Consider the following 12,096-nt stretch of genomic DNA (forward strand, 5'->3'; position numbering starts at 1 on the left):
TGAGGGCCCTATATATTAGAAACCATGATAGAACACCCCATTTTGAAAACCACACCCCTCAAAGTATTCAAAACAGCATTCAGAAAGTGTTTTATCCCTTTAGGCCTTTAGGAATTGAAGGAAAGTAGAGGTGAAATTGAAATTTATTTTTTGCCAAAATTCATTTGAATTACCTTTTTTTCTGTAACACAGAAGGTTTTACCCGAGAAATGCATCTCAATATTTATTGCCCAGATTTTGAAGTTTTTAGAAATATCCCACATGTGGCCCTAGTGTGCTACTGGACTGAAACAAAGGCCTCAGAAGCAAAGGAGCACCTAGTAGATTTTGGGGCCTCCTTTTTATTAGAATATATTTTATGGACCATGTCAGGTTTGAAGAGGTCTTGTGGTGCCAAAACAGTAGAAACCCCCTAAAGTGAACCCATTTTTTAAACTACACCCCTCAGGGAATTTATCTAGGGGTATAGTTAGTCTTTTGACCCCCACAGGATTCTTGCTAAATGTATTTAAATTAGGCTGTGAAAATGAAAACCTTTTTTTCTGTAAAAACTTAGAATTTTCAAATTTTTGCAAGGAATAAAGGAGAAAAAGCAACCCAACATTTGTACAGCAATTTCTCCCGATTATGGAAATACCCCCTATGTGGTAATAAACTGCTGTTTGGACCCACGGCAGTGCTCAGAATGGAAGTAACGCAATTTGGATTTTGGAGCACTGATTTTACTGGAATGGTTTTCGGTGCTGTGTCGCATTTGCAACGCACTGGAGGAACCTAAACAGTGGAAACCCCCCCAAAAGTGACACCATTTTGGAAACTATACCCCTCAAGGACGTTTTCGAGTGGTATAGTTAGCATTTTGACCCCACAGTTTTTTTTTGCTTAATTTATTGGAATTAGTCTGTGAAGATGAAAATCTACTTTTTTTCTGGAAACACATAGAATTTTCTAATTTTTATAAGGAATAAAGGAAAAAAAGCACCTCAACATTTGTAAAGCAATTTCTCCAGATTAAAGCAATACCCCATATGTGGTAACAATCTGCTGTTTGGACTCACGGCAGGGCTCAGAAGTGCAGGAGCACCATTTGGATTTTGCAGCTCAGATTTTGCTGAATTGGTTTCTGGGGGCCATGTCGCATTTGCAGAGCCCCTGAAGTACCAGTACGGTAGAAATTCCCCAGGTGTGATCCCATTTTGGAGACTATACCCCTCAAAGAATTAAATTAGAGGTGTAGTGAGCATTTTGATCCCTCAGGTGTTTTATAGATTTTATTAGCATTGGGCCGTGAAAGTGGAAAAATATTTTTTACCAATAACACGTCGATTTAGCTCATCATTTTTCATTTCCACAAGGAATACAGGAGAAAAGACACACCAAAATGTGTTACACAATTTCTTCTGAGTAGGGAAATACCCCATATGTGGTTGTAAACTTCTATTTAGACACACGTCAAGGGTCTAAAGGGAAAAAGCGCAATTTCGTTTTTGAAGTGGAGATTTTACAAAATTGGTTTTTGGCGCCATGTTGCATTGCGCTGAGGTACTAGTACAGTGAAAACCACAGAGAAGTGACTCCATTTAGGAAACTACACCCCACAAGGAATTCATCTAGATGTGTAGTGAGCATTTTGACCCCAAAGGTTTTGCAGAAATTAGTGCACAGTAGATGTTGCAGATTGAAAATTGCCATTTTCCACAGATATGCTATTTCAGTGCCCAGTGTGTTGTGCCCAGCTTGTACCACTGGAGACACACACCCAATAAAATGTTAAACGGTTCTCCAGAGTAATACCCCATATGTGATCATAAACTGTTGTTTGGGCACACGACCAGGCCCAGAAGGAGTGTCATTTGGCTTTTGGAGAACAGATTTTGCTTGGTAGTAGTTTTGTTTAGTGTTTTACTGGTGTTTCAGTTTATAATGTGGGGGCATATGTAAGCTGTGCGGAGTACATCAGGGTATATGTAAGCTGGGCGGAGTGCATCAGGTCATAATAGGATGATGTAACAATGGGGTAAATGAATAATAAAATTAATTATCCATGGATAGTGACGTACGCTTTGAACCAATCCCGCAGGCCAGATTTTTGGGTGCAGGAGTCGCACTTCTAAAGGGTGTCCGTGGTATTGCATAAAATATCCGCACTCCAGCACTGCCTAGTCTTTGACTTCTTCACTAGCCCCATATGCAACACAGACCCCAAAATGTCATAGTTTCCCCTGCATTTACAACGTCTACCAGGGGGGGTGGGCTAGCAAATGAGGACGTGGGGTTTTAGGTAAAGAAATGTTGCACATATAAATTAGTCTGGGCCGTCGTTTTGCATTATTACGTTCCAAGAGTCATAACTTTTTATTTTTCTGTTGACGAGCTGTGCGAGTGCTTGATTTTCATGGGATGAGCTGTAGCTTTTATTAGTATAGTTTTGGGGTACATGTGATAATTTGATGGGTTTTTATTAAATTTTTTGGGAGATGAGGAGACCAAAAAACTGAAATTCTTTCACTGTTTCTTATAAATTTGTAATCGCGTTCTCTGTGTAGTATAAACAACATGTTTACTTTATTCTGCGGTTCGATAAGATTATGGTAATACCAAATTAATTTTGTTTTTATATGTTTTACTACTTTTACACAGTAAAAACACTTTTCTAAATAAAATAATGTTTTAGTGTCACTATATCCTGAGAGACATAACTTTTTTTTTTTTGTCGACGGAGATGTGTGAGGGCTTGTTTTTTGGGAGACAAACTGTCGTTTTTATTGGTACCATGTTGGGGTACGTGTGACTTTTTCATCACTTTTTATTAAAAATTTTTGGAAACAACGTGAAATTCTGCCATTGTTTTTTATTTTATTTCTTTACAGTGTTCATCATACGGGATAAATAATATGATGTTTTTCTAGGTCAGGCCGATACGAACGCTGCAATTTTTTTTCATTTTTTTGTAATTATAAAGGACTTGATCAGGGAAACGGAGATTATTGTTTTTATTACATAAAACTGTTATTTATTTATCTAAAACCTTTTTTTTATTTTTTATTTTACACATACTATTGCCATTGCAACAAACAGCACCCCGCTAAAATTTTGCGGGTGGCCAACGGGGTACATAGAGAGAGCCCTACCTCTCTGTCAACCATTTAAATGCCGCTGTCGCTATTGAAAGCGGCATTTAAGGGGTTAAACTGTGGCGATCGGAGAGAACTGTGATCGCCGCCGTTGCAGCGGGATGTCAGCTGTATATTACAGCCGACACCTGTTGAAGATGAAGCGCGCACAGCTCCTGTGCCCACTTCATCCTCAGGGCGTTACTGTACGCCCATTTGCGGGAACGCACCGCTAAAAAGGACATACAGTTACGCCCATTTTTGTGAAGGGATTAATCGTATTAAGTCTCAGAAAAAAATTAAAGCTGTAATTTTTACCGCACATGAAAGCCATAAAAACGAAACCCAAAAAACAATGGAGGAATAGCAGCAGTTTCCGATTTCAGCCTGCAAATCATTTTATTTTCAGTTTCCCAGTACATTAAATGGTACTTTAAATGTAGTCACTAGAAACTACAACAACTCCCGCAAAAAATAAGCCCTCACACCACCCTACTGACAGAAAAAGAAACAAACTTTATGGCTCTTGGAACACGGGGAAAAATAAAAGAAATGTTCAAAAAACTATGCAAACAAAGCAGACATATGGAATATGTAAAATCGTAACTATTTTGTGTAGTATTACTACCGGTTTTACAAGCAGATACATTAAAAATTATAGGTATCATAATTTTTGCAAATTTTTTGGTGTTTTTCACAAATAAGCAATGAATTTATTGACCAAATTTTTCAACTAACAAAGTACAATATGTCACAAGAAAACAATCTCAGAATCGCTTGGATAGGTAAAAGCATTCCAGAGTTATTAACACATACAATTAAATGTCAGATTTGAAAAAAACAGGGCTGGTCCTGAAGGCCTGTCCTAAAAGGGTTAACTACAATTTCTGATCAATTGATGAGAAAAAAAATATATAAAATTCCTTAAAAAATAAACATATTTCTTAGCGATCCTAAACCTTTGCACATTAGTGTAGATAAAGTGAGCCAGCTGGCACCTAAAGACCGTAATGTCAGACTTTATTTTAACCAGATTCTCTCAAGAGCACAGTATAGAATTAAGAATTTATCCCTTATGTTCACACGCAGTGCTTTCAGACGTAATTAGGGTTGTTTACACCTCGAATTACGCCTGAAAAAACGGCACTATTACGCCTCCAAACATCTGCCCATTGCTTGCAAAGGGATTTACGGTGTTCTGTTCCCACGAAGCTTCATTTTACGCGTAGCTGTCAAATTACGGCACGTAAAAAACGCCTGCGAAAAAGAAGTGCATGTCACTTCTTGGGACGTTTTTGGAGGCATTTTTCATTGACTCCATTGAAAAACAGCTCGAATAACGGCCGTAAATACGATTTCCAGACGTATTTTGCTAAGCGCGTGAACATACCCTTATACTATAAAAACAGAGGTGTCCACTCTTAGGCTACATTCAGATAAGCATGTCCGATTTGTGCGTGTAAAAAAAACTGAATTTTCCCTACATTTTATGTCCGTGTGCGTTGCGTATTGGCATCAGTGTGCTTTGCGTGTGGCATGCGTTTTTCACGTCCGTGCAAGCACTTATTTTTTATTTTTTATTTATTTCTCTGCTTTATTATGTAACCGATGCATGAAACACGGACAGCAGACGGATGTTGCCTGTGTGCTGCCCGTGGTTTTCACGCTCCCGTACACTTCTATGAGCGACTAGGTGCGCAAAAATGCACCAATATAGGACGTGCAGTGAGTTTCACGCAACGGACAGACGCATGTCTGAATAGCCCCATTGAAATTAATTGGTCCGTGTGATGTGCGTTATTTCAACGCACAGCACACGGATGAGTATTACGCTCGTCTGATTGAGCACTTAGCCTTTCTTTTAAGGACGCAGCCTAGTTTTGGCCTTAAGACTCAGAGCCCATTTTTCAAATCTGACATATTTCACTTTATGTGGTAATAACGTCGGAATTCTTAAACCTATCCAAGCGATTCTGAGACTGTTTTCTCGTGACACATTGGGCGTCATGTTCGTGGCAAAATTTGGTCGATATATTCAGTGTTTATTGGTGAAAAATTGCAAAATGTAGAGAAAATGTTGAAAAGATAGCATTTTTCAGAATGTAAATGCATCTGCTTGTAAAACAGACGGTTATACCACCCAAAATAGTTACTAGTTCACATTTCCCATATGTCTACTTTAGATTGGCATCGTTTTTTGAACATTCTTTTATTTTTCTTGGACGTTACAAGGCTTAGAACATAAACAGCAATTTCTCATATTTTTAAGAAAATGTCAAAAGCCTTTTTTTTAAGGTACTCTTCAGTTCTGAAGTGGCTTTGAGGGGCCTATGTATTAGAAACCCTGATAAAACACCCCATTTTAAAAACTAGACCCCTCAAAGTATTCAAAACAGCATTTAGAAAGTTTTTTAACCCTTCAGGCATTTCACAGGAATTAAAGCAAAGTGGAGGTGAAATTTGCAAATTTCATTTTTCTTGCTGAATTTCAATTTTATTCAATTTGTTTTCTGTAACAGAAGGTTTTACCAGAGAAACACTACTAAATATGTATTGTCCAGATTCTGCAGTTTTTAGAAATGTCCCACATGTGGCCCTACTGCGCTCGTGGACTAAAACACAAGCCCTATAAGCAAAGAAGCACCTAGTGCATTTTGAGTCCTCTTTTTTATTAGAATATATTTTAGGCAGCATGCCAGGTTTGAAGAGGTGTTGAGGTGCCAAAACAGTAGGAATCCCCCAATAGTGACCCCATTTTGGAAACTACACCCCTCAAGGAATTAATTTATGGTTGTTGTTACCATTTTGACCGCACAGTTTTTTCACAGCACCTATTTGAATTGGGCTGTGAAATGAAAAAAAATTCATTTTTTTCCAATAAGATGTCATTTTTTAGCAAAATTTCTATTTTCACAGGGAACAAAATACCCCATTTTGTTGCCCAATTTCTCCTGAGTGCAGCAATACCCCATTTGTGGCGATAAACTGCCGTTTGGGCCCATGGGAGGGCTCAGAAGGAAAGGAGCGCTATGTGTTCTTTGGAGTGCAGATTTTGCAGGTTTGGTTTTCGGGTGCCATGTCGCATTTGCAGAGCCCCAGAGGTATCAAAGCAATGGAAACCCACCAGAAGTGACCTCATTTTGGAAACTACACCCCTCAAGGAATTCATTTATGGATAATGTGACCATTTTGACCCCATAGTTTTTTCACAGAACTTATTTAAATTGGGCTGGGAATTAAAACAAAATTAATTTTTTCCAATAATATGTAGTTTTGGCTGAAATTTCTTATTTTCACAAGAAACAAAATACCCCATTCTGTTGCGTAATTTGTTCTGAGTGCGGCAATACCCCATTTGTGGTGATAAACGGCGGTTTGGGCCCATGGGAGGGCTCAGAAGGAAAGGACCACCATTTGGCCTACTGGGGATTTTCTGGTGCGAAGTCATGTATGCAGAAGCCCCTGAGGTACCAGTTGAAACCCACAAGAAGTGACCCCGTTTTAAAAACTACACCCTTCAGGCATTCATCTAGAGGTGTAGTGAGCATTTTGACCGGAGACATACACCCCATAAACTGTAATGTGGGTTCTCCTGGGTACGGCAATACCCTACATGTGGCTGTTATCAGCTGCCTGGGCACACAGCAGGGCCCAGAGGGGAAAGCCAAGGGGGATAAGCTGTGCAGAGTGAATCAGGGTAAGTAAAATTGGGGTAAATTATAAACCAAGGGATGTATGATAAATTTTAAAACACTCTTTCATACAGAGCCTTAGTTTTTCGGGACACGTGTCACATTGATATATTGTGTCCTCCCTTATCCCCCTCTTATAGCAGACTTTGCACCTCTTTTGACTTTTTCCCTTCTTGCCAGTTTGGGGAACTTCTCCTGGAAAGTGTTGCCCTGGTACGATGCGTGTGGCCCCGCTTCAAGAAGTACTGGGTGCCCCCCCCCCTTCTTGGTCCCTAAAGATTAGGTTCTTGATAATCACCTCTTGAAATTCCAGGAAAGTTCCCCTCTGGCCTGTACATCGACGTAGCACGTACGCATTGTACAATGCCATCTGTATGATGTGCACGGGCAGCTTCTTATACCACACCGCATGGCGCTTTAGGGCTTCAGGACATGATCTGACAAGTCCCCCCCTCCTATGTACCTATTGTAGTCCAGGATGCAGTCTGGTTTGGGGGTCTCTGTACTGGTACCTCGTACTGGTACATGGGTACTGGTGTGGCCATGTATTGTTGTCAATACAAGGACATCTCTTGTATATCCTTGTACTTGACACACAATAGTGTTTACCCTGCAGAATCTTAGGGAGGCCTCTCAGATTTCTTCTAGCAGTGCCGCATGCAGGACTGGAAGCGAGGCAGTTGAAGAGTGGGACGCTGGTGTAAAAATTATCCAGGTAGAGGTGGTAACCCTGGTCCAGCAGTGGGTGCACCAGATCCCACACAATTTTTGCATTAACTCCCAGTGAGGGGGGGGCATTCTGGGGGCTGAATACTGGTGTCCTTCCCTTCATATATCCTAAACCTGTAGGTATACCCTGATGCACTCTCACACAGCTTATACATCTTCACGCCATACCTTGCCCTCTTACCCGGCAGGTACTCGCGGAATTAAACCCTCCCTTTCAAATGTACCAAGGACTCATCAATAGAAATACACTTCTCGGGGGTGAATGCTTGGGAAAACAGGGCACTGAAACGGTCTAATAGGGGTCTCCGTTTATACAAACGGTCAAAACTGGGGTCATCTCGGGGTGGGCGCTGCTCATTATCAGTATAATGTAAGAAGCAAAGTATTGCCTAATTTATTTATTTTTTTAGGTTACAGTTGAGTTCTGAAGTTGCTTTGAGGGGCCCATATATTAGAAACCCCTATCAAACACCCCATTTTAGAAACTAGACCCCTCAAAGTATTCACAACAGCATATAGAACGTTTATGAACCCTTTAGGTGTTTCACAGGAATTTAGAGCAAAGTAGAGGTGAATTTACATTTTTTTTTTTGTCAGAAAATCCTCTTTATACCATTTTTTTTTATAACACAAAAGGTTTTATCAGAGAAACGCAACGTATTGCCCTGATTCTGCAGTTTTGAGAAATATCCCACATGTGGCCCTAGTGCGGTAATGGACTGAAGCACCGCCCTCCGAAGCAAAGGAGGACCTAGTGGATTTTGAGGCCTCTTTTTTATTAGGCACCATGTCCGGTTTGAAGAGGTCTTGTGGTGCCAAAACAGTGGAAACCCCCCAAATGTGACCCCATCGTGGAAACTAGACCCCTTGAGGAATTCATTGTAGTTTTCTTGGGGTACATGCGGCTTTTTGATCAGTTTTTATTCTATTTTTAAGTGGCGCGGTGACTAAAAAACAGCAATTCTACTATTGTTTTTTTATTCTATTTTATTTTACAGCGTTGACCGTGCGCTATAAATGACATTCACTTTATTCTGCGGGGCGATACGATTATGGCGATACCATATGTTTATAGTTTTTTTTTATGTCTTATGGCGTTTGCACAATAAAATAAGTTTTGTAAAAAATCATTCACTTTTTGTGTTACCTTATTCTAAGATCCAAAACTTTTTTATTTTTCCATCAATAAAGCCATGCGAGGACTTATTTTTTGCGTAACGAACTGTAGTTTCGATCAGTACCATTTTTAGGTACATGCGACTTTTTGATCTCTTTTTATTCAATTTTTTGGGAGGTGAAGTGACCAAACAATTGTAATTGTGGTACGGTTTATTATTATTTTATTTTACGCCGTTCACCGTGCGGGATAAATAACGAAATAATTTTGTAGTTCAGGCCGTTACGGACGCGGCAATATCAATTATGTATAGTTTGTTTGTTTATATTTTTTTATTAATAATAAAGGACTGATAAGGTAAAAAGGGGGATTTTTACTTTTAATACTTTTATTTTCTTATTTTTACACATCTTTTTTTTTACTTTATTACTTTGTCCCACTAGGGGACTTGAGGGCAGGAGGCCCTGATCGCAATTCTAATACACTGCACTACATGCGTAGTGCAGTGTATTAGAACTGTCAGCTACTCACTGACAGCAAGCATAGTGGGTCCTGACTTTGTCAGGACCCACTAGGCTTCCGTTGATGGCATAGCCGGACGCCATTGTTTGGTGTCCGGTTGCCATAGTCACCAAGGCCGTCGATGGCAGCTTAACCCCTAAAAAGCCGCGATCTCTATTGAACGCGGCTTTTAAGGGGTTAATCAGTGGGGATACAGTGATCGGTCCCCGCTGTAGGAGCTTGACAGCTGCTGTACGAGACAGCTGTTGTCACAGCTCCTGTATGTGTCGGAAGGACGGCCGAAATGGCCGTTACTCCCGAGACGTACTATTAGGTCATGGAGCGCGAACGGCACAGCTACCATGACCGAATAGTACGTCCAGGAGCGGGAAGGGGTTAAAGTTGTGTTAAGTTATACAATTTGTCAGGATACCAACTCAATACAAGCTCATGCCATCCAGTAAAACAAACATATGTTAACGCATACTTTTTTTTTTAACATGGGAGTCTACGGTTAAGAGATGTTATCCAACTGAGGCACCTGTTACACCGATCCAGGAAAAATGTATACAATAAACGTATACTTTTCTTTTAACATAGGAGTCTATGAGCGACGGATGGCATCCATCTGAGGTATACTTGTTTTGACATGTTTGTTTAAGATCTCATGTCATACATCTCAGGATACATCGGATTTAGAGGTAAGTTAAGGGAGGACACATCTGTAGAAAGTAATACTGTAAAGAAGTATGGAAAATGTTATCATACTCTGATAATGGTAATTGTAACACCCTGCTGTCAGTTCCCAAGAGGAATAACAGAGGAATGCCACAGTTCAGAGTTCTAAGGAAGGCTTCTCCAGACTTGTTATTTTATGGAGAATACAAGTATTTACTAAAATAGACATGTCAGGACAGCTGACAGGTCCTCTATAATATTACATAGAAGACTAACTGGCTTTAGGACCCCAAAAAAATAAAAATCAACTGCTAACCTAATATTCTGATAATCTGACTAATCCATGTTGACGGTTAGAAGGCTTTTATAATGGTGGCACACAGTGGCCTCATTAACCAACCAGACTCAAGCTATCATTTTAATATTGGATTCAATATGTCCTTCTAGGATTCTCTGTAGATACTGAACTGCTGCGATGTTAGGCTCACATCTCATTACCTAAGCCGAACTTTGCATTTCACAATGTGCTATCTTATTTGTTTCTTGACATAGCATATGATAACGTACCATCAAAATTCATAGAGATGTACCAAATAAAGCTGGCATTCTCCTAGAATGTTAGTATTTAAGCATTTAGGAGGACAATAAAATGCAAATCTTACCATTTCATAAAACTCTATCTGCTGCTCCAGGTACAGACGAACGACGCTGTTATAATCATAAATTCGATTGGAGTGAAAATGATTCATTTCAGCTGTAGGCAAAACAGAAGACAGGACATTGATAAACACGAGGACCATTTGTCTCACACTAGGCCTCTTGTCCATGCGGAATACATAAGTTACCTTGAAGTGCAAATGACATTGTGCTCACTCTCTTCACCATGTTTAACTTTTCCTGTTGTGTAATTTTACTGGTAGCCACCAATTTGTCACTTTCTTTCACCTTTTCAATGCCTGCCTGCAATGTTTAAAGACAGTACAATGTTTGAGAGGACAGGCACATATACAGTCAGTAACAGTAGAAACCATGATGTGGCTGGGGAACACTGGGACGTGTGCTGCATGAATCTTTATAGTCGTCCTGTAACACAGGTTGCCCCTAGTCAACATCAGGACACTTTCAACGACTTTTTAGTTGCAAATTTTCTAGCCCCATGTTTTTCTTCTTTCCATTGAGGGTATGTGCACACACACTAATTACGTCCGTAATTGACGGACGTATTTCGGCCGCAAGTCCCGGACCGACCACAGTGCAGGGAGCCGGGCTCCTAGCATCATAGTTATGTACGATGCTAGGAGTCCCTGCCTCGCTGCAGGACAACTGTCCCGTACTGTAATCATGTTTTCAGTACGGGACAGTAGTTCCACGGAGTAGCAGGGACTCCTAGCATCGTACATAACTATGATACTAGGAGCCCGGCTCCCTGCACTGTGTTCAGTCCGGGACTTGCGGCCGAAATACGTCCGTCAATTACGGACGTAATTAGTGTGTGTGCACATACCCAGAAAGAGAAACAGATGCATTGCAGTCACATGTAAGTCTAACGGTCACGTGACTCAACGTAATATGATCGATAACAGTTGTCTAGTCACAAAAGTCTGCATGTGGCCATAGCTTAAGACTCTGTTCACATTAGCATCATAGCTTCCATTCTTAGCCATGACAGCTTCGAAGGGTTCATTTTGAAACGGATCCTAACAAATCCCATAGACATATAATGGGTTTGTGAAGATTTTGAAATGGCAAAAATAGCGATGCAGACTGCACTATTCTTGCCACTAAAAAGCAATAGAAACCTGATGGAAAAGAGACTAGTGCTCATGCGAACCAAGCCTTACAGGGATAATTTATGCCCTTATCGATCACCATTCATCTTACTGAATTTGTGCACATTTTCTAGGAAACGTTGTGATTTAGACAAAGAAGCCTTTTTATATTTCCCTTGAAGAGTTGGTCTCCCACATTGAAGAGGCCTTGCCAGCGCCCCTTTCAAATAAGCCTTTGTCAATCTTGTATTGTTTCCCTGCCTTTGATGACTGGGAGTGCATTACAGAAGAAGGTGGACAGGTAAAATGCTGCAGAGCCAGTCCAAATTTAACACATTAAAAATGGCGGCACCCATTGAACATTTGTAATAGGCATACCAAATATAAATATAGATATTATTTTAGGAAAAAGGTTATGGTTAAAATATAAGGCTACTTTAAGTAGCCGGTTCCAATAAAAATGTGAGGTGACAGAGCCTTGTAAATTTCAATGCATC

General features: G+C 40.2%; 1 protein-coding gene across 1 annotated transcript in view; it reads right to left on the reverse strand.

Annotated features, from left to right (window-relative positions):
• The window catches only part of SNX9 (sorting nexin 9), a 154,701-nt gene that overhangs the window by 5,348 nt on the left and 137,257 nt on the right, over positions 1–12,096 (reverse strand). Inside the window, exons 16-17 of the mRNA XM_075862664.1 lie at positions 10,676–10,790; positions 10,493–10,584 (exon numbers count right to left, since the gene is read on the reverse strand). Coding sequence (XP_075718779.1) covers positions 10,493–10,584; positions 10,676–10,790 — 207 coding nt within the window. The remainder of the gene's footprint in view (positions 1–10,492; positions 10,585–10,675; positions 10,791–12,096) is intronic.

Source organism: Rhinoderma darwinii, chromosome 4 (assembly GCF_050947455.1).
Source record: "Rhinoderma darwinii isolate aRhiDar2 chromosome 4, aRhiDar2.hap1, whole genome shotgun sequence".
NCBI classification, from domain to species: domain Eukaryota; kingdom Metazoa; phylum Chordata; class Amphibia; order Anura; family Rhinodermatidae; genus Rhinoderma; species Rhinoderma darwinii.